General features: G+C 45.9%; 1 protein-coding gene across 1 annotated transcript; it reads right to left on the reverse strand.

The window, feature by feature from the left end:
• Positions 1–17,406: 17,406 nt before the first annotated feature.
• On the reverse strand, positions 17,407–19,562 carry LOC141419539 (PWWP domain-containing DNA repair factor 4-like). Its single transcript, XM_074062444.1, has one exon. The coding sequence runs from the start codon at positions 19,358–19,360 to the stop codon at positions 17,855–17,857; it is 1,506 nt and encodes a 501-aa protein (XP_073918545.1). The 5' UTR covers positions 19,361–19,562; the 3' UTR covers positions 17,407–17,854.
• Between the last annotated feature and the right edge of the window lie 933 nt (positions 19,563–20,495).

The following is a 20,495-nucleotide window of genomic DNA, read 5'->3' on the forward strand; positions in this document are numbered from 1 at the left end:
ATAGCTAGTGTTTCTTTTTCTTTTTAAAAGTTAGACAGAGCCATCATCAGCATCCACCCCCAGAACATGTCCATCTTCTCAAACAGAAACTCTGCACTCATTAATCACTAAGACCCTAGCTCCTATAAACCACTCTTCTACTTCCTTTGCCATGAGTTTGGCCAGTTTACAGGACTTCATATGAGTCGAATCCAATAGTATTTGTCTTTTCATCCAGGTTAGTTCCACAAAGCATGATCTCGCCAAGGGGCAGAATTCCCTTCATTTTTAAGGCTGAATAATAGTCCACTATGTGTGTAGGTTACATTTTCTTTGTTCTTTCACTCATCAATGGACACTTTCACCTTTCGTCCATTGTCATTAATGCTCTAGGCAACATGCCTGCACAACTATCTCATTGAGACTCAGCTTTCAATTCTTTTGGGTATATACCTACAATTGCTGTATGTATGGTAATTCTATGTTTAATTGTCTGAAGTGTTTGCTATGCTTTTTAAAAGAAAGAACTAAAGAAACAAGCAAGGCCCCAGGCTCGTCTAAACTGTGAAATAAAAGTAAAATTCTTTAATAAATAAAATAATTGATTCCCCCTGTGTCTATTACAATGACAAAATATCATCATGGGAATATCAGAGCGCTAACTAAAGCTGGGGCTTGTGACTGCCCCTCCAGAGGAGGTACACTGCTGTGGGTTTGCACACATGTACTTGCTTATGGGAGGAGAGCCCATAGAATCCTTTCAATTCTCAAAGGGATTCATGCCCAAAGGCAGCAGATGTGCTGGGCTAAGGGAAGCCTCAGTTCTGTTGCAGATCGCCAAGCACAGCCTCTGTCTGCAGCCTCTGTACAATTCACCCCAGCTCAAAGGCCCAGGCTCTGCCTTCTCCTATGTGCCTCGTAGCCTGACCTTGTGTTGGAGATACAGCTGCTCATCTTGGGCTCAATATCTCAATAAGGTTCTCATCAGCGACCTGAGGTGTCCAGTCACTACTGCTCGAAAATGACAGACTTCATTTATTTATTTATCTGTCATCCACTCCTTGAGTTCCTGCACAATGAGAATATTTCATAAGGATCCTTTTTACTTACTACATGAGCCAAGTCCTGGGGAAATGAATGCATTGGTTGGGAATTGAACTTGATTTCCAATACAGGAGGCAACAATTTTAGTACTACACTACTGATGTAGTAATTATAGTCAACAGGTATTTGAGGCTGTTATTGGCTGAATTATGTCCCCCTGAAAAAGATATACTGGACCCCTATCCCTAGTACCTCAGAATGTGGCCTTACTTGAAGACAAGGTCTTTACACACGTGATCAAGTTAAGATGAGGTCCTAAGGGTGGGCCCTAATCCAACATGACTGGTGTTCTTATGAGAAGGGAAATTGGGCAACACAGAGACATTCATAGAGGAAGAGGATGTGAAGAGACACAGGGAGAAGACCACCACCTACACACCAAGGACAGAGGCCTGGAGTACATCCTTTCCTCACAGCCTCAGAAGGAAGCAACCTACACATAAACCTAGGACTTCTGGTTTCCAGAACCAGGGCATGCTACACTTCTGTTGTAGAAGCTCCCAAGTCTGTGGTATTTTGATATGGCAGTCGTGCAGGAGCTTACTGAGCAACATGGACGTGGACTGAGAGGATGCTGGGAAGTGAGGGTAAGCGCTTAGTCCCAAGGAGAAAGGAATCTGTTTGGAATGTAAGGTGAACACAAAAGAAATTAAATTATTTTGTTGAATTTAAATAATGCTACAATGGAAGAGTTTACGAAGCAGTGTATAATAATAACAATAAAAATAAATCTAGTGAATGCAGAACTATTTCTCACTGATATGCAACTCTTATTCTAATATAATCTTGACACACTTTAATAAGTATATTCTCAGAACTTGGCTAAATGCTGGTGTGACACTGTGCCAGGTGTCAGGGAGCGACAAGGATGATTGATTCAGTTTTGTCCTCAGGTAGCTGATAATCTAATCATCTTTGGAAAAATAGAAGACCAATAATCACTTCTCTGAACCGACCTTGTATTAGTTTCTTGTTTGCTGCAACAAATTAGCACCAATATAGTGACTTTAAATGACACAAATGTATAATCTTACTGTTCTAGAGGCCAGGGCCCTAAATCTTATCTCACTGGGCTAATGTGAAGGCCTGTGCAGGGCTGTGTTCCCTCTGGAGGCCCTAGGGGAGAACCTGTTCCTTGCCTCTTCCAGCTTCTAGATTTCTGCTGTCTTCCGTGGCTCATGGCCTCAACACTCTGATCTCTGCTTTTGTGGTCACATATCCTTTTCTGAGTCTGATCTTTCTGCCTTCCTCTTCCCCACTTAAGGAGGTTTGCGATGACAGAGGCCTACCTGGAAGCAAAATGGTACTCTCCCATCTCAGCATTCTTAACCTAATTGCGTGTGCAATATCCTGTCTGCTATATAAGGTGACATGCTGAAAAGTTCCAGGGATTGAGACATAGACATCTTTGGGGTGGGATTGGGTACTGACCACAAACTCCTAAAGCACTTCCTGTAATAGAAACCAGAGCAGTAAGGCTTGAGGCAGCAGCACTACTTTTTTTTTTTTTTTAGTGATGCTGGGGTTTGAACTCAGGGCCTCATGCTTACTTTTGGGCAAAGGTAATGACCATGAGCTAGTCCTAGACATTATCACAGCTGAAGCTCTTTCCAAACTCCAGCAAGCCTGTGATCATAACCCAGAAACCCAACACATTGATCTCATCATGCTTTCCCTGTTGACCCCACCATCCTTTTGCTGTTTGTTACCCCCATGTCCTCTTTCTGATTACTCAGCATCAAATTTTCTGTTCAGTCATTATCATGGCATCCTGGCTCAGACCCTCCAGCTCCCTTGCTTCTCTCTATTTCTTCTTGCTTCTCATCTGTCTGTAGCTGTGTATTCAGCCTCTCCAGTTGCCACCATGAACAGCCACATGCATACTTAAGGTCAAAGCTGCCAGTTGGAGGATAGCTCCCATCCCTTATTGCCTACTCAGAGATCGTTCCAGCAATTCATCCCTCACCTCCCTACATTATTCTCCTTCGCTAGAGAATTTCCCTCAACATATGAACACACTATTAGTTATCCCATCTACAAACAAGAAAGATAATTTAACTGATACATAAAACATAAAACTCTTCTATCCTTTCCTCTCTCCAGCCTCTAGTAACCACCTCACAACTCTAAACTTGTATGAGATTAACTTTCCTTTTCTCTTCTTGATCATATTTCCCCTCCTAGTCACTGTCCCCTTTAGCTCTTCCTTTTCACTGCAAAGCTCCTCATTATACTAACTGTCTCTAATTCCTTCCTTTGCATTTTCTTTAAAAAAAACCCTTTTGGTGAACTGGGCAGGGTGGTGCACATCTTTAATCCCAGAACTAGGGGTTCTGAGGCAGGAGGATTGCAAATTTGAGGCCAGTCTGGGTTACATAGTGAGACCCTGCTTTAAAAAGAACTGTTTTTGTTAAATAATACAAACACAGAAACCAGCATAAAGTAAATACACAACTTAAATTTGTTTTAAGAAAAGTATCTCTGGAAGATGGTCACCGTGACTCACATCTGTAATCCTAGTTACTTAGGAGGCAGAGATTGGGACGGTTGCAGTTTGAGGCAAGCCAGGGCAAAAAGCTTGACACCTCATCTCAACCAATAAAAGCTTTGTATGGTGGCATGTGCCCTGTTATCCCAGCTATTAAGGAAGCATAGATAGGAGGATTGCAGTCGAGGCTGGCCTGGGCAGAAACACGAGACCCTATTCAAAAAATAACCAAAACAAAAATGGCTGGAGGTGTGGTTCAAGTGGTAGAGCACTCACCTAGCAAGCACAGGGCTCTGAGTTCAAATTTCAGTACTGCAAAAGAAAAGAAAAGAAAAGAAAAAGAAACATGCCTCTGGAAACATCCTAGCTCTATGAAAGGAGCTAGACCATTGCTGGCCACCTCAGAAGTCACCCTGGTCCTGTCCCAAAAACAACTCCCTCTATATCACTCTCCACAGAATAACCAGTATCACAACTTTTCTGGTACTCACTTCCTTATTTTTCTTTATACTTTCATGACAGAAGTGTGGCACCTAATAACTATAGTTGAGTTTTTGCTTAAATATTTTGCTTAACCAATGTGACTTAAAACATGAGAAAACAATATAAATCAGCCAGTATTTTTTAATGCTTACATCCTTAATTCACTGGCAGTTTCAAATGGTAATTGGGAAGTTTAAGTATGGGATGGCCCCACAGGCTCATCTGTTGAACACTTGGTCCCTAGCTGGTAGCACTATTTTGGGAGGTAGTAGAAAGTTTGGGAGGTAGGACTAGCTGCAGGGAGTAGGTCACCATGGGTGTGGCTTTGAAGGTTATACCTGGTTCTTGGCCCCTTCCTTTCTCTCTGCTTCCTGTCCACCATGAGGTGAACAGCTTTTTCCACTACACGCCTCAGCGGTCATGATGTTCTGTTTTACAATGGGCCCAGAATCAACAGAGCCAAGGATTATAGACTAAACCCTTTGAAACCACGAGCCAGAGTAAATTCTTCCTCTTCTTGTTTATCTCTGGTATTTTGTCAGAGCAACAAAAGTTTAATACAGTAATAATTCAAGGTGATGATCTTCATTTGTTGGTTGGAATACTTCTATAAAAAGATTCTCTGTGTCACCTATAGCTTATAGAGGAAAGGTCTGTGCTATGGTTTGAATGTCTGTGCCCCGCCCATGTGTTGGAAACTAATCACTAATGTGATAGTGTGAAGAGATGGGGTCTTAGGGAGGTGACTAGATCATGATGATGGAGTCCTTATGTGAGATTAGGATCCTTATAAAAAGGACCCTAGAGAGCAAGCTATTACCTTACGTCATGTGAGGACACAGCTGGAAGATACCAGCTGAATAGATTCCAGACATGGAATCTCTTGGCACCCTGCTATCAGACTTCCACTCTCTAGACTGTGAGAAGCACATTTCTGCTGGTTATGGACCACTCCGTTCATGGTATTTTGTTATGGCAGTTCAAACTGCCCAAGACCTATGGATACAAGAAGCTTTTCCTTTATTTGCCAGCTTTCAAATGAAAGAACTGATTTAAAATGAAGAACTGATTCTCTAGCAAGTTCTAAAAAATGGCCATATTTTTGATATTTTGAACTTGTGCATTTAGGCTTATTTGCGTATTTTAATTAATTCAATTTTCATTCTTAGATGCTGAAATGGCCTCAGGTATGGCCAGCAGGAGCCTATTCAGGGTATGATAAGATGTTCTATGCTTATTTGCTGTTGCTCTAGAAATACATTCTCTCATTTCCTATTGGATTCAGTCATTTTCCCAAGTCCTCTTGTTGGATTAAAAAAAAAATCTTTAAGTGGGGACTGCAATTTCAAGAGCAATCTGGATGTGGATCCTTTGTGGGTTCATTTCTGCTGCACTGATAATTGTTTTCGGAACTCTTTAGTGTTCAGCATTAGGAATTACACACACACACACACACACACACTGTTAAAATAAAATATCTCATAGCTTATAAAATTAATTGCAATTTATATTCAAGACTACAGGCAAAGTTTATATATTTTACAAACACACACACACACACACACATATGAATTAGAATGTAGCATGCTTACCCATTTGTCCACACTATACATAAAACATACCCAAAATAACAAAAGCAGCCTTCCACCAACGTGATTTAAAGAAAAGAGTTTGAAAAATGCTTGCACATCTCGTTTTTCCACTGTCCTTATTCATTCTAGAAGACACTTTCTGGAGTTAGTATGAAGGATGTACTGTAGACTCCCCTGTGCCCCTGGCCTTCATCTATCCTTGATCCTTCATGGAAACACCAGCCTTTCTAATATCCCTTAGGTCATTTTGCTTGACTGAAGCTCACTTTTGAGTGGATTCCTAAGAAAGAAATCATAACAAGTTTTTGCATGTTGGTGAGACTTTGCTGCATTTACACTTTGAAAGTGAGCTTGGCTGGATTTGAAATCCTTCGCTCAGATTTTCCCCCTTATTTTCTTAAATTTTCTTCTGTCAGAAAGCATTGCTGTTAGACAGTTTGAAGAGAATTTAATTAAACTTTTAATCTCTTTGGCTGGATAGTCAAAGACTTTTACTCTTTAAAGTTCAATAATTTTATTAGAACCTGTGTTTTGGTTTTGCTTGCTCTGGGCTGGTTTCCCAGGTGTATGGTGTCCTCTTTCAATTTGGAGACTTAAATTTCCACAGCCCCAGGAGGTTTTATTGAATTATACATTTTCATATTTGTCCTTTTCATCTACTTTGGTTCTTATCTTTGGGGCTTCCTACTCTATGCATATTAGAATTTCTTTTTGCCTGTCTTCTGTGCTTCTCATTTTCTCTCAAATTCTCTTCATCTCTTTATTCATCTTTCATTTTAAAATATGCCCTTCATTTCCTCATCCATTTCTTTGTGGACGTTATATGTTGTATTTATTCACTCTCGGGGTCCAGTCTTATTATCTGAAAATTTTAAAAGTCTTTAAAATTTTTAACTTTTATTTATAAATATTTTCTGAATCCATTATCTCATTTCTGTAACCTTATAATTCTGATTTATGTTGCTCTTCCATGTCTTGGATCATTTTGTTAATGCCTTTCCTTGCTTTTAAATGAAGGAGTCCAGTTTCATTTGTTTTGTGTACAAAACTTTCAATGTCTTGAAAGGTCCTTATTCTCTTTTTCCTGTTAGTAACTTTGTATAAGATTCACCTTTGATCCTCTTCTGTTAACTCATTTTCACATGAAATTGTTTTTTCTGCAGTGAGAAAGACAAGCACACTGTAGGATAAATTTTCTAGTTTCACATATGAGGAGCGCCCTCTTCTGTTGATTTTGAGAACCATGACACGTTGTCAGCTTGCTTTCTGTGTGCTTAATTTGCTCTCCTCCCTCACTTTTATCTGGATCTTCTTTTTCCTTGCCCCTATTGTCCCTATCTTGCTTTATTTTATTCTATTCTTTCTCCTTAGTGAAAGTCCTTGTCCTGAAAGGAAGTTTTGATGGTTCATTGGGTCAAGCAGCCTCTTTAGACCGTCCCAATGACGGCAAGCCCTCAGGGCTCCTGGAGTGTGGGGTCTTAGCTGCTCCCTCTTTACATGCTCAGGTCTTGGGGTCTCCAGGGCCACCTTTTGTCCCCACCTCTCTAGGACTCCTTGCTGCCTCTGAAGTGCGAGTTCTTCCCCCTGCTTGCTCCCAGTCATGCCCTAAAGATTAGTGCTTAGAAATCTGATTTTTCTAATCTAATTTGATTAGAAGGCAGATTGGTGGTTTCCAGGCACCAATTCCTTACGCCTCTGCTTTGGTCCTTTGTAACCCCCATTACAGTTCTGCAGTCTCCATTTACCCTCCATGTGAGCCCCCTGCCCCCACCTGCCTCTGCCATTTGGACTCAGCTTCGGAGTCGATTGCGACCAGATTGGAAACTGCCAATTGGTCAGAGTTCCCCCTGTTTCCTAGCACCCCCTTTTGTACTTTTTGCTGCATCTTCTCTCTAATTAGGTGATGTGTAAAGAGCTTCCTCACTCTGGTCACATCCTTGCCTTTTCCAGCTTGGTGCCCTAATACACACAGAACTGAATTTAAATTCCAAAGGAAGTTCAGGCTCCCCCCTTTTAACCCACAAGCCTTACCAGGTGCCTCTCTTTGTCACACGTCCACCTGCCTGGTTTAGAGCCTCTGGAGAGAGCTGCTAAGGCCAGGAGCCTTCTGTTTGCTTGCTAATCCCATGGGTCATTCTCCCAGCAGTAGAACAATTGCACTGGTTATTTTGTTTTCTGTGTTCTTGTCAATTATTTACACATGACATCTTGTTTAAGGGGTTTGTTATAAATCTGTTAGCTATGTGGGCACTGCTTCCTAAATCATAGAGATGAGGAAATGGAGGTGCAAAGGGGTAAATAGCAGATCCAACTAGCTAGTTAGAAGCATCTTCACTAGGCGGCAGTTCTTTCTTGTGGGATAGCCTTTAGCACTTAGAATAACCACGTGGGAGCCATGTGAATGCACTGCTCAGATTTCTAACCACGGGGAGCATCTCTGAGCAAGGGCACCAGATGCTGTGCTCTGAAGTCAACCATCACATTTACACTGTTCCCCATTAATAGCATTAATGGCTTCATGCTGCCAGGATCTGAGATGGGCTACTTCCTGAAAAACATGGTACTTCTCTGATGGCTGGCTACAGCTTGAAGTCCCCTCAACAGCTTTGCTGAACTCACCTTAAAAATTGCACTGGAGTTGACGATGCTTCCTACAAACGTTTCTTCTTTCTTTCCCTCCTTCCTTCATTTGGGGTCCAATCTGCATTGCAGTCTGACAGCTCTGATAGCCTCTTTAGGGTCCCTCTGCACTTTCCCTTCCAGGGTTTCCTCTTATCAATGTTTTGCAGGTCTAATCCATGTTGTGCCTCCTTCTTGGAGGACCCACACTAGGCATTGTGCTAAGAGCTTTCTGTGCATTCTCTCCATTAGTCCTTGTAGCCAACCGAGGAAGAGAAGAGAGTGTCATTTCCATATAAAGAAGAGGAAAACATAAGCTATCTTTAACAGTACCTTTTCAGATGGCATGGCTGAATAAGAGCTGAACAAGGAGAGGTCAAATGACTCAGTTCCTGGTAAGCAGGGACACTGGACAAGGGGCACTATCCAGTACTTCGGTGTGGAGAATCAGCAGGGGTAGGCTGGAGGATAACTGCTACCACTTGCTCAGGAGCCAAGTCAAAAGCATGTGATGGGCATATAGGAATGTGCCCACCATGTGCAGCCATTGTGAATAAGATGAATGTGAACAGGGTTCAAGTCTGCCATAGTGATGAGAAGGCCCAGCTTTCTGATTTATTCACCTTCAGCCAAGGGAGGGTTGGGACTTCATATCACAATGGTGATGCAAGCTCTGTGTATGTAATTAACTCATGCATCCCATCGGGCAGCACCTTCTATGTGCTCAGCATGGAGATCCAGGGGTAAAAGTCCCTGATCTGACACAGAACAGACCATAAACAGTCAAGCAGGGAAATTCATATTTACTCTAATGTCAATGGTGATCGATGCTCTGACAAGAACAGAACTGTGTAATGCGATAGTTGAAGGCGTTGGGGGGAAATTTAGGTAGGGTAATCAAAGACACCTTCCTGTTGGGTTTGTTGTTGTTGGCAGTCAAATGCAAATCCAAGTCAAGTGCAGTTCCAGATGAAACAGATGGAATTTAAAACCATGGGATTGACTGAAATGGCCTAGAGCAGTGGTTCTCAAACTTGAGGGTGCTTGTTAAAGCTCAGGTTGCTGGGCCCTACCCCCAGGGGTTCTGATTTAACATGTCCGGGATGGGACCCAAGAATTTGCTTCCCAATTAAGCTCTCAAATAATGTTGAAGCTCCAGGTCCCCCACCTTTGGGTTTGAACATAGCTGAGAACATAAGGCAGTCAAAGACTAAGCCTATACTTAGATGTCATAAGCATGAAAAGGGGAAGATGAAGTGGAAAGAAAAACAGAAGGATGAGATGCCCCTGAAGCCAGATGAAGGAAGTTTTAAAAAGAAGGGATGATTGTCTACTGTTAACCAAAGGGCTTGAGACTAAGAACTGAGAAATGATACCAGATTTAGCAAGAGAAGAGCCACTGATGATTTTGCCAAGAGCTAATGCAGTGGTGGGAATGAATGGAAGACTTAATACAGTGGGTTAAAGAAAGATGAAGAGGAGAGGAGGTAGAGACCGACAGGCAAAGGCCCCGTGAAGGAGCCTTTTATTTTTTTTTAAATTTTATTCTTCGTATGTGCATACAAGGCTTGGGTCATTTCTCCCCCCTGCCCCCACCCCCTCCCTTACCAACCACTCCGCCCCCTCTCTACCCCCCACCCCCTCAATACCCAGCAGAAACTATTTTGCCCTTATTTCTAATTTTGTTGAAGAGAGAGTATAAGCAATAATAGGAAGGAACAAGGGTTTTTGCTGGTTGAGATAAGGATAGCTATACAGGGAGTTGACTCACATTGCTTTCCTGTGCGTGTGTGTTACCTTCTAGGTTAATTCTTTTCTCTAGTTCCTGGTCCCTGAAGGAGCCTTTTTATTCAAAGTGAGTGTTAAGTGAGGTGGGAGTGTGAGTGGGATGAGGGGTCAAGAGAGGCTCCTGCTTTTTGAAGGTGGGTGATATTAGCATATACTGGAAAGATCAGCTGCTATGAGAAAAGAGAGAGGGTGGTAAGTTTGCATGAGGGTTGAATGGACTAGGAAATGGAGTAGGACTGCTGAGCAGCTCTAAGGACTGACTTGAGTGGTGACATTTAAAGGGGCACCAGTCACATAATTGTGTTGGGATCTGTCCAAGTGCATGTGATGTGAGGGGAGAAGAATGAGGAGTGATCACAGTCGTGTCAGGGCTGAGGACAATGAGAAGGTGGTATGTTTGGTAGTGAGGGATACATAGTAGCATACAGGAAGTCAGGGAAAGATGGTGGATTTCACGTAGCTGGCAGATTCCACATGGTGCCAGTGACCCAGGGGCTTCTTCTTCCCAACATGCCCTAGGAGAGGGAGGACCCCTGCACTTCCAGCTCATAGGCTGGGGATCCAATCAGGGACAGGGAAAGACTGCACGGACAGAGGGTGATGGGAGCCCAGGGAAACTGAAATGGAGGGTATACCTCACGCCACCTGGGGGAGGGAAGAAAGAGGATCTTACAAAGGAAAGTCCTGGAGGACATTAGTGGACTACCAATTTCCGGGTCCCCTCCTCCTTGAAGGAGTTCCCAGCTTTTACTTTCACCTTCTGTTTCCTCAATAAAACTTTGCTAAACTCTCTCACTCTTCCTGCCTCTTAATTCTTTATCTGGCAGAGGAAAAGAACCCATACCCCTAGACAGTAACAGTAGTGGGCTGAACAGTTGGGGAATTGATTGAGTGTGCCGAGAGAGAAAGGATGGTCATGGGGTAGGATATTTGGCATCAGTTGATAGTAGGAAGCAAGGGTGCGGCCATGGCAGTGGGTGACTGAAGTCACACAGCTGAAAAGATCTTTAGGAGTTGGAAAAGGAGAGAGCAGGGTATTCTAGAGTCCTGGGGAGCTAAGACAGGGGTGGTGGAAAAGACAAGGGACAGAAGATGACAGGGATGAGAGCCGATTACTGCAATGGGGAAGAGTCATGTATTCCCATGTCCCATGGCAGGTGCTGAAAGGGGGTGGAGTTTGGGAGCAGGAAAGACACTAACTCTACCTGCATGGAATGAGAGGTGTGGGAGAAGGATTAGCCTCTGGCTGAGAGGGCTTTGGAGGGAACACTGCTACTGGGGTATGTAGGCAGGTGAAGGGCATAGAAGAGGGTGAGGATAGAGCGTTTTGTTGGCAGAACATGATGCACAAGAGGCTAGCTTTGCAGTCTGCCGATGATAGTCTGGATGATGAATAGCCTGGGGATGTTGGGCTGCTATTGTGCCTGGGCATCGTGTACAAGATAATGGCCTTAGCCTTGATCTTCTCTTAGAAGAGGTGAACAACAAGTTGGAATTATTAACCTTTCTCTGGATGGAGTCAAAGGCAGAAGGAAGAGAGGTCTCTGTTATTTGCATCATTTTTAAAAAGAAAAAACTATTAAGTTATGCTGACTTGGCAGTGGTTTGCGGAGAGAACCCAGAGAGATAGCTCACTACAAGGTAAAATTTAAAAACCGAGTCCTATTTTGAACTCTTAGGCACTTTTCAAATGCTCTATTGTATCTTCAAGGTTGAGGTTGAGCTAGGTGAATAGCCTGGAAGGAGAGAGTCAAGAGACAATGATGCTCCGGGTCAACGAACTTGAGAAGGGATAGTTATTATGCATAAAGTTACCAGATGAAATGCAGGATACCCAGCTGCATTTCAATACACATGGGGTCTTATTATACCAAAAATAGTCATTGTTTATGGGAAATTAAAACTTAGCTGGGCATCAGTACATTTATTTGCAAAATCTAATAAATCCCAGTCACATGATCTGATAGCATCCACTTCAAAGGAACTGGTTTTATTTTAAGAGGAAACAGGGAGAATGATTTGGAAGCAATAACGAGGAGCAAAGGAGGGTGGATGGGAACAGCCCCGTTAGAGAGGGCTCAGAGGATGTAGCATCCTGGTGTGGGGGTGGTAGAGCCCCATTTTCATGAAAACAAAAAGGGAGGAAAGTAAGGAACTTTTCAGGAATATTGGACAGCAGCAAGGCTGGGAATCATGCCATCTGTCGCAGCACAAGTGACTGTCATCAGTAGGGTGCCAAGCTCTGCGGGGACTTCTCAAAAATGCTACTAGGAGGTGGTTCCATCTGGGATTTGGCCCCAGCTTGTGGAGAAGACCTATGCTTCCCTGTAGGCTGCAGGTTGGTCACCCAAAGACGTGCATACCAAAAATTGTCATGGTTCCTGTGGATGCCATTGCCCTGCCCAGGAGTCTACAGTGACATCTTACTGAAGATCATAACAAATGTAAACCCCCTCCCTCACTGAATGGTCTTGCCTCCACTGTTGAAAATTAATAACCATAGTTGTGTACATTACTTCTGCACTCTCAAGTCTATTCCTAGACTTGTGACAGTCCACACCATCTTGGTTACTATAGTCTTATTCTAAGTTTTTAAATTTGGAAATACGAGTCCTTCAAGTTTTTCTTTATTTACAGGATTGTTTTGATTTCTGAGTCCCTTGCAATTCCGTCTGTGTTTGAGAATCAGCTTTTGGGTTTCCTCAAAAAGGCCACTGGGATTTGATAGGAATTGCAATTGAACAACGAGGTACATTTTTGGAGTACTTCCATCTTAACATGACATCTTATAACCTGTGAACATCTGTGCTCTTCATATTTATTTAGGTTTTTAATTTCTTTCAATAGTGCTTTGTATTTCTCAATGTGCTACATTTTTTTGCTAAACTTATCCCTAAGTATTTTACTCCTTTTGAGGCTATTGTACAAAAAATTATTTCCTTGACTTCCTATTCAGATCATTCATTGCCAGTGTGTAGAAATACAACTGGATATTGCTTGTTGATCCCCAGATCTCATTCCTAAAACTTTGCTGGCTTCATTTATTAGCTCTAATATCTTTAGGGGGGATTCTTTAGCATTTTCTACATATAATGGACCACCTGACCTTCAAATAGAGATAGTCCTACTTCTTCTTTTCCAAATTGGGTAACTTGTATTTCCTTTTCTTGCCTCATAGCTGTGCTAGAATGTCCAGTACAGAGCTGACTAGAAGTGGTGAAAGTGCACATCTTGTTTTGTTTGTAATCTTAGGGGGATGCTTCTTTCACCAAGTGTGATACCCTTGCAGACTTTTCATAAATGCCCTGTTTCTGTTTGAGGAAATTCCTCTCTTTCACTAGTTTTCTGAGCGTTTTTATTTTCTTTCATGAAAGGGTGTTGGATTGTGTCAAATTTTTTCTGCATTGCTTAAGATAATTTAATGTGGTTTATTTTCTTCATTTTATTAATGTGGTTTATTTTCATATGTTCCTAGGATGCATCTCACTTCGTCACCATATATAATTCCTGTAACTTACTGAAGAATTCAATTTGCTAGTATTTTAAAGGATTTTTACCTTTATATTCATAAAGGATATTGCTCTGTAGTTTTCTTTGGTGTCTTTATCTTGCTTTGGAATCACGCAATTTTGGCCACATAGAATGAGATAAGAAGTGTTCTTTCCTTTCCTATTTTTACAGTAGAGTTTGAGAAGGATTTAATTCCTCTTTAAATGTTTGGTAGAATTTCCCAGTGAAAGTACTTCAGTTTTGCATTGGTTTGAGATTTTTGATAACAAATGCAATCTCTTGTGTTTATTGAGTATTTCTACTTCTTAATGAGTCACTTTTGCTCATTTATGTGGTTCCAACAAGTTCCTATTTCACCTAGCTTACCTAATTTGGGTATACAATTATTTATACTATTCTCTTACAGTATTAAAAAAAACTCTGTGGGCTACAGTATAGCTCATGACAAGGTAGACCTCGTCCCTAGCACGGTGAGGCCATGGGTTTGATCCCCACCACCACAAAAAAAAATGTTCTGTAAGTTCAACAGTACAGTCCCCATTTCGGGCTGGGCACGGTGGCATACATCAATAATAATCCCAGCTACTCAGGAACTGGATATCAGGAGGATCATGGTTTGAGGACAGACCTGACAAAAATAAGTTAACTAGATCTCATCTCAACAAGCAAGTGGTGTCATATACCACTTCTGAGGGTTGTGCCTTTTTCTGCTGCCTAGGTTGGGGATTGAGAAGGTCTTCACAGCAAGCTCAACCCACCACTAGCTCCCAGCTCCCAGTGAGCTTGCAGCCAGCTAAATGGCATCAGCACTTTTTGCTCCCATGTTGCCTGACAGCCCAGGATCCCCCACTGTGCAATCTGTGTGTGGTGTGTGTGTGTGTGTGTGCGTGTGTGCCTGTCTGTCTGTCTGTCTACGCACATGTGTCACCACTGGCTCTCCCACCCCGAGAGGCAAACTCACTCTCCTTCCTAGGCAGCATCATCCTCGTGCTACTGGCTCATTCCTCTCCGGGTCCTGAGTAATGCAGTCATAGGCCCCTGCTCCTGCTTGCTCTGCCCTCGATCCTGCCGGGCTGCCCGCTTTGGCCATGGGGTTTTGGATGGTGCCTCGGGAGTCAGGCAGCATTCATGGGCAGAGCCACAGCTTACAGGAGTGAGCCCTTCAGATTCATGCATCCTGGCTACTGGGCTGTGTTCCAGCTCTCTGCTGGGGGACTCGTGGTCCTGGCCTCCCAGGTGTCATGGGTTCAATTGTGCCTCCTTCCTCCCCCCAAAATTTCTAAGTGGAAGTCCTAGCTCGCACTACCTCAGGATGTGACTTTCTTTGGAGAAAGGGTAGCTGTTGATTTAACTAGATAAAGTTAGATGAGCTCATACTAGGGGAGGTGAGTCCCAGATCCAATATGGCTGGTGTCCTCATGAAAAGGGATAATTGGACACTGAGACAGACACCTGCATGGGGAGGATGTCATGGGAAATTTAGATGGATGCTGCCTAAGACAAGCACCATCTTTAGAGGAATCTCCTTGAGATGAAGTCTTGGTGAGGGCTCCAGGAATGACAAGGTTGCACCCCAAGAAGCAAATGCCAGGAATGACTAACAAAAGGATGAGGGGGTCAGGGAGTCCCAGGCACAAAATCCACATGACATCACCTTCAAAGGGCTCAGGGCCCCGGTCCGCCCGGTCAGTCGCATCCACGGACTGAGCCCTCTGGACACGGGTGCGTGCCGTCTCCAAGCAGCAACGGCAACCAGCCCTTAGCAGCAGGGCCTGATGTTCAGCAGTGTGCCGGATGACAGAGGACAGGAGGACTCTTTGATCCAAGAGCTTACAGTGAGTGACAGGTGGGGATTTCCCACCTCACAAACACACCTCACACCTGCCACAGAGACGCAGCTTAGGGCAACTGAAGAGTGGACTCAGCAAGTGCTCAGGCTGGAAGGGATCTCACAGTCCACACAGCCACCTCCACGCCATTCAATGAGCCTGATTCGAAGAGGAGGACAGTAGGGGCTTGTCCCAGGCAAGAATGCTTCTCAGGTGTAAATGACCCCCCAGAGATACCAGCTCTCCTCCCTTTGCCCCAACCAGCAGACGCCCCTGACCTCACCTCACAAATGTGGGGAAACCTGGGAGTCTGGTTCCAACTACATGTAGTCAGTCAGCACATGAGGGCTTTCTCACTAAGAGTATAAAATAGTCCATCCTTGTGATCTTAGCAACTACACTGTCACCGGCGTCACAAGAGCTCCAGCCCTTTCTATGGCACCTGCAGTTTACCTTCCAGAGCAGAGCCTTAATCCACATCTGGCTTGCTCTCTGACCTATGAAGAAGTGAGTGAATGAGTGAATGAATGAATGAATGAATGTGGCAACAAAGAACATGTTAGAACCCAGACACCAACATGACTTCACGAGAAAGCTGAGGTTGGGAGTGTGTTGGACTCAGAGAAAGGAGATGTCCTAGACAACTCGAGTCTGCTGTCCTGGGTGTAGGGGTCCCCGCTGAGCAAGGAAGCGCTCTAGTCCTCCTAATTCCCAGAGCCAAGATGATGGCTCAAGGAGAGTCCAGAAATGGGCTGCAGGAGGCCAAAGCGGAGGTCAGTTAGGCCTGGAGCTCACATGATTGGGGAGATCCACATCTAAAATCACAAGACACCGAGTGTGACTGTGAACGTTTATTTAGAATGAGAATGAAATTCAAAACGAGTCTTCAAAAGTGACAACCGCAAGGGTCATAATCTCTGACCTGCTAGGGTTTGGAGGTGCATTTATCCATTTTCCTCTATGTATAATGTGGTACAGTCTCAAGTATGGTGGGGCAGAAGTTCAAGGTGAAAGACACGATGGCTTTCTTGTGACTCCAGACGGCTACTTTGCTAATTTTACAAAGACCTGCCACTTGAACACATAGCACAGCGCCATGAGAACGGAGCAAATGCCCTCCGGATCCTATTAAGCCCTTAGTGTTTATTTTCACAGGCAGTTGTAAACATAAACCAGCTCTCTCACATTTATTCTCCAAAAGCATCCTGTTTCCAGGGGGTATCAGGATCCGTGGGCTTCACAGCACATCATTTAATGGAGTACATAAATTATGTCCAGAAAGGGGCCACATTGAACAGAACGGAGGCTGTTTCTAGAGGCTGTTCTCCAGTTTGCAGCCCCAGATATCATGCACTGCACGGGCAGCATGACCGGCCGGTGTACATTTCTACTGACTGACCCGCGTGCATAGGTGCTGTGGGAAGGTGCCCAGCTTGGCCCTTGAACAACAGCTAAAGCTCAGGTGACTTGAAACAAACGACCTCGTCTGAGGGGATTCAGGATCCAGGAGAAAGTGCTTGCTTTCCAGCAGTTTGTCCTCAGTGGATGGGCTTCTCGGCAGCCAGCCGGGACTCCCAGGTGCAGAGTAGCTAGCCCCTGAACAGGCTGACCGGGTGCATTGCACTTGGGGACAGAAGGCCATGGGAAGAGGACCCAGTGGCCTGTGATGAAGACAGCCAGTGGCCTGTGTGCTTCAGGAAGCCGGTCAGCCCTTGAAGGGCCGTTCTCAGAGGTGGAATTTCAGGGGCACACGGAGTTAACAATCCAGGCTGACAAACGGTCACTGCACGCTGATGATTCCCCCACCCCGTATGGACAGCAAGCAGCAGATCCAGGAACCCAAAGTGGGTGTTTGAAGATGTACCGGAAGGCACTGAAAACCTATCCCTGCCGCTGGTTTCAACCCTCAGAACTGTTTTTTTTTTCTTTTAAAAAAAGTAAAAAAGAGGCCTAGCAGGGAAAACTCAGGAATTATCTTAAGAAAGAGTCCAACAGTTTATATCCATGTGTCTCCGGAAGAATGAAAGATCCAGAGGTTTCTGGGAAAACATAGACAAGGTCTGCAAAGTTTTTTGTTGCTGAATAGCTGACACCAGTGCCTTTTTGTGTAGCAAGCAAACAGGCACACATCTTACTGGCAAATGCCAAGTGTGTCAAAGGTGAAGTGATGATGAGAAGCAGTGGTGTTTTCCTCAGAGACTCTGGCCAGCAGGCCTCCGGCAGGTTAGATGGACATAGAGCGGTTGCAGTCTTTGGACCAAATACTTGGGGAAGAGGTTGGGAACAAGAACTGTCAAGGAACGAAGGAGGCCCACACAAAGGAAGGGACACGAAGAGGGGGATCCAAACAGAACAGAGACTCAAATCTGCACAACACGGGTACATGGCACGGAGAGGGGGTGACACATTTCCAACAGACAGACAGGCATGCCACCTGGTGAGGGAAGCGAAGGGACCCTCTCCTAGGTTAGCGGTGCAGGAGGAGACCTGAAGGACTGATTGGCGGTTGCTGATCTCCTCCTCCTCCTCTCCTTTAAGATATTCTTGTCAAATAGCTCTTTCTCACGCCTGTGCACAGGTGGCCCTTGCAGATACTTCTCTTCTGCTTCCTTGTAGTCCACTCCATCCAGTTCGGCAATTGACCAAATGATTGCTTCTGGCAGCAGAACTTCCACCACGAATCTTACTTTGTCGCCCTTCATCATAGCGAGTATGGTCTCGTCTGTGTGCTCGTAGATCTTTTGTAAATGTTTGACCATGGTGAACAACTGATCCTCGTCCTCCAGGTAGGTCTCGATGCAGAGCATGCACTTGCTTGTCTCCAGAAAGGATGCCAGCCACCTGGACGGCTTCCAGCCCTTCACGATGTCCAGGAGGTGGGGGTCGGCCCCCTTTCTCCTCACGATGAAGTCCACCAGCTTCTGGTTGTGTCGGTCACACGCGGCCCTCATCCGGTCGGGGAGAAGTTTCTTGCAGGGCCCCTTCCTGCCCAGGAATGTCTTCTCCTCCTCCTCCTCCTCCTCGGAATCGTCCAGCTCGGCATAGTTCACCTTGGGGAAGTCACCCTCTCGCAGGTCACCCTCTTGGATGGCTTTCCGAATTGGGTAGCTGGCGTCGGTGGCGTAATAGTGCAGGAAGGGGCCTGAGAAAGATCCCCGGGCCACCCCTTCCCGGTAGTGGGCAATCAGCGAGAAGCACCAGTTCAAGCCCTGCAGGTGTGCTCTGCTGGCTCGCCTCAGGAGCTTGAATCTCTCATCGCAGTGCAGGGGCTTTAATCTGCGCAGAGGGACGCGGATGCCCCTGCAGTCCCCGCGCAGGCTTGCCTGGATCAAGAGCACCCTGGCTGTCTGGGTGGCTTTGTTCACACTCTTGACCACGGCCGGCCAAAACGGATGATCCTGGAATTGAAACCAGACCATCGCTCCTCTGTCAACGGCACCGGGCTCCTGGCCAAAAGCCCTGCTCACGGTTCGCCCGTCTAGTCCACCGCAGAGCTTGGGAATGCTGGCGAAGGTCTGAGCAGCCTTTGAGCGCACCTGAGGTGCACGCTCTGCTCGTCCTCTCTCAAAGGCTGGCAGCTGGTGCTTCCTTTTCCTGTTTGCAATCCGGAGAGAGTAATGCAGGCTCGGGTTCTGGGACTCGGGCGACTCCGCCGCCCCTTCCAAGCCTGGCTCCGAGGCCCCCTCGCCAGGGTCCTCCCCCATGCTTCTCAGGAAGGTAGTGCTCCCTTGGGGCACAGGAGCCCAAGTCCCTGGCCAAGGGTCCCAGGCCTCTTCCTTCAGAGCTTTGGGCCCGGTGGGGGCCTGCTGCTCCTCCTTAGCCCACACGCCCTCCCCCACCACGGGGGGACTTGAGGGCACAAGTGTGGAGGGGCCCGCCTTGTTCTTGCCCTGCTGTTCACCAGCAGCTCCTAAAGGTGTCAGGGAGTTTGCGGGCGCACTGGTACTTTGGGATGCCTTTGCTTGCATTTCGGCTGCACCAGGGCTGACGGCTGTGTGCACCTGGGCTGCCCCACCAGGCGGGGCATCCTCCTTCTCTGGAAGCCGCACCAGCAGGGATCTTGGGCCTCCCCTTTGCCCAAGCCTCCTACGGAGGGTCCCTTTCTGTTTCCTATGTTTCCTGGGACGGCGAGGGTATGGGCACGGGTGGGAGCAAGGGCAAGAGCTGGCACAGAGGCAAGCACGTGGGCGAAGGTGACCACGAGGGCGAAGGCGAGGGCCTGAGTGGGCTGGCTCTGCCGGTCCCTTTGGGGACGCCAGAGGGGTCCCGTGCTCCTGCGGTGTTCTTTCTTGACCCAAGGCCATTCTCCCGTGCACAATCTCCAGTGCCACTCTAAGGGCCTTTCTGTACACCCTTGTTTGTCCTGATGGGGCAGTGTCCTTCCATGTGGCGACTCCTGGTGGGTCAGTGGCTGCCAAGGGCATCCCTGCTGAGGAGGCCAGGGCTTCAATTCTAGACACACTGAGGGCCGTGATGTCTGTGCTGTTCACTTGGATCTTTTCATCTGTGGAGAGGACTTCAACTTCTAGGGGAAACAGCCCTTCCCTATCACTTGTTGCTGAAGTCCCCAATCTGGACAATACCTTTGCTGGCCACAAGTGGCCTTTCCATCTGCACAGGACGTACTCGGCAGCGTCCATCGTGACTGGACTCGTGTGGCAGGAGGTGATTAAGAGAGCCTGAGGCTCCTGGCTGCCATAGTCACTTCTACTGCAGCTCACCCAGCTCTCCTCTGGCCTAGGACCACTGGGGCTCGCAGCCTGCTTCAGCTCTCCTCCCTCCTGAGTCTGCCGAGACACCTGCACATGGGGCGTCAGTGGGGATGCAGGAGTGCACTGGAATTTGGAGAAGGGAAAGCAGAAATGTGTCAGAAAAGAATCTCCCTTTTGTGGAAGGTAGAAGCCCCCTGCTCAGTGAGATTGAGAAGAGAGAAAATAGGGAAATACAAAAATGTGTCCTCCAGAGAGAGGCAGGCAAATGGCACATCCTTGGGGCAAACATACAGAAGGCACCAGAGGAGCGAGCTCCCATACCTCTGCAAACCCTACTTGTTCTTCCAGCTGTAAACACTGCACACCGGACAGCATCCTAGTGGGACCTGCA

Source organism: Castor canadensis, chromosome X (assembly GCF_047511655.1).
Source record: "Castor canadensis chromosome X, mCasCan1.hap1v2, whole genome shotgun sequence".
In the NCBI taxonomy this organism is placed as follows: domain Eukaryota; kingdom Metazoa; phylum Chordata; class Mammalia; order Rodentia; family Castoridae; genus Castor; species Castor canadensis.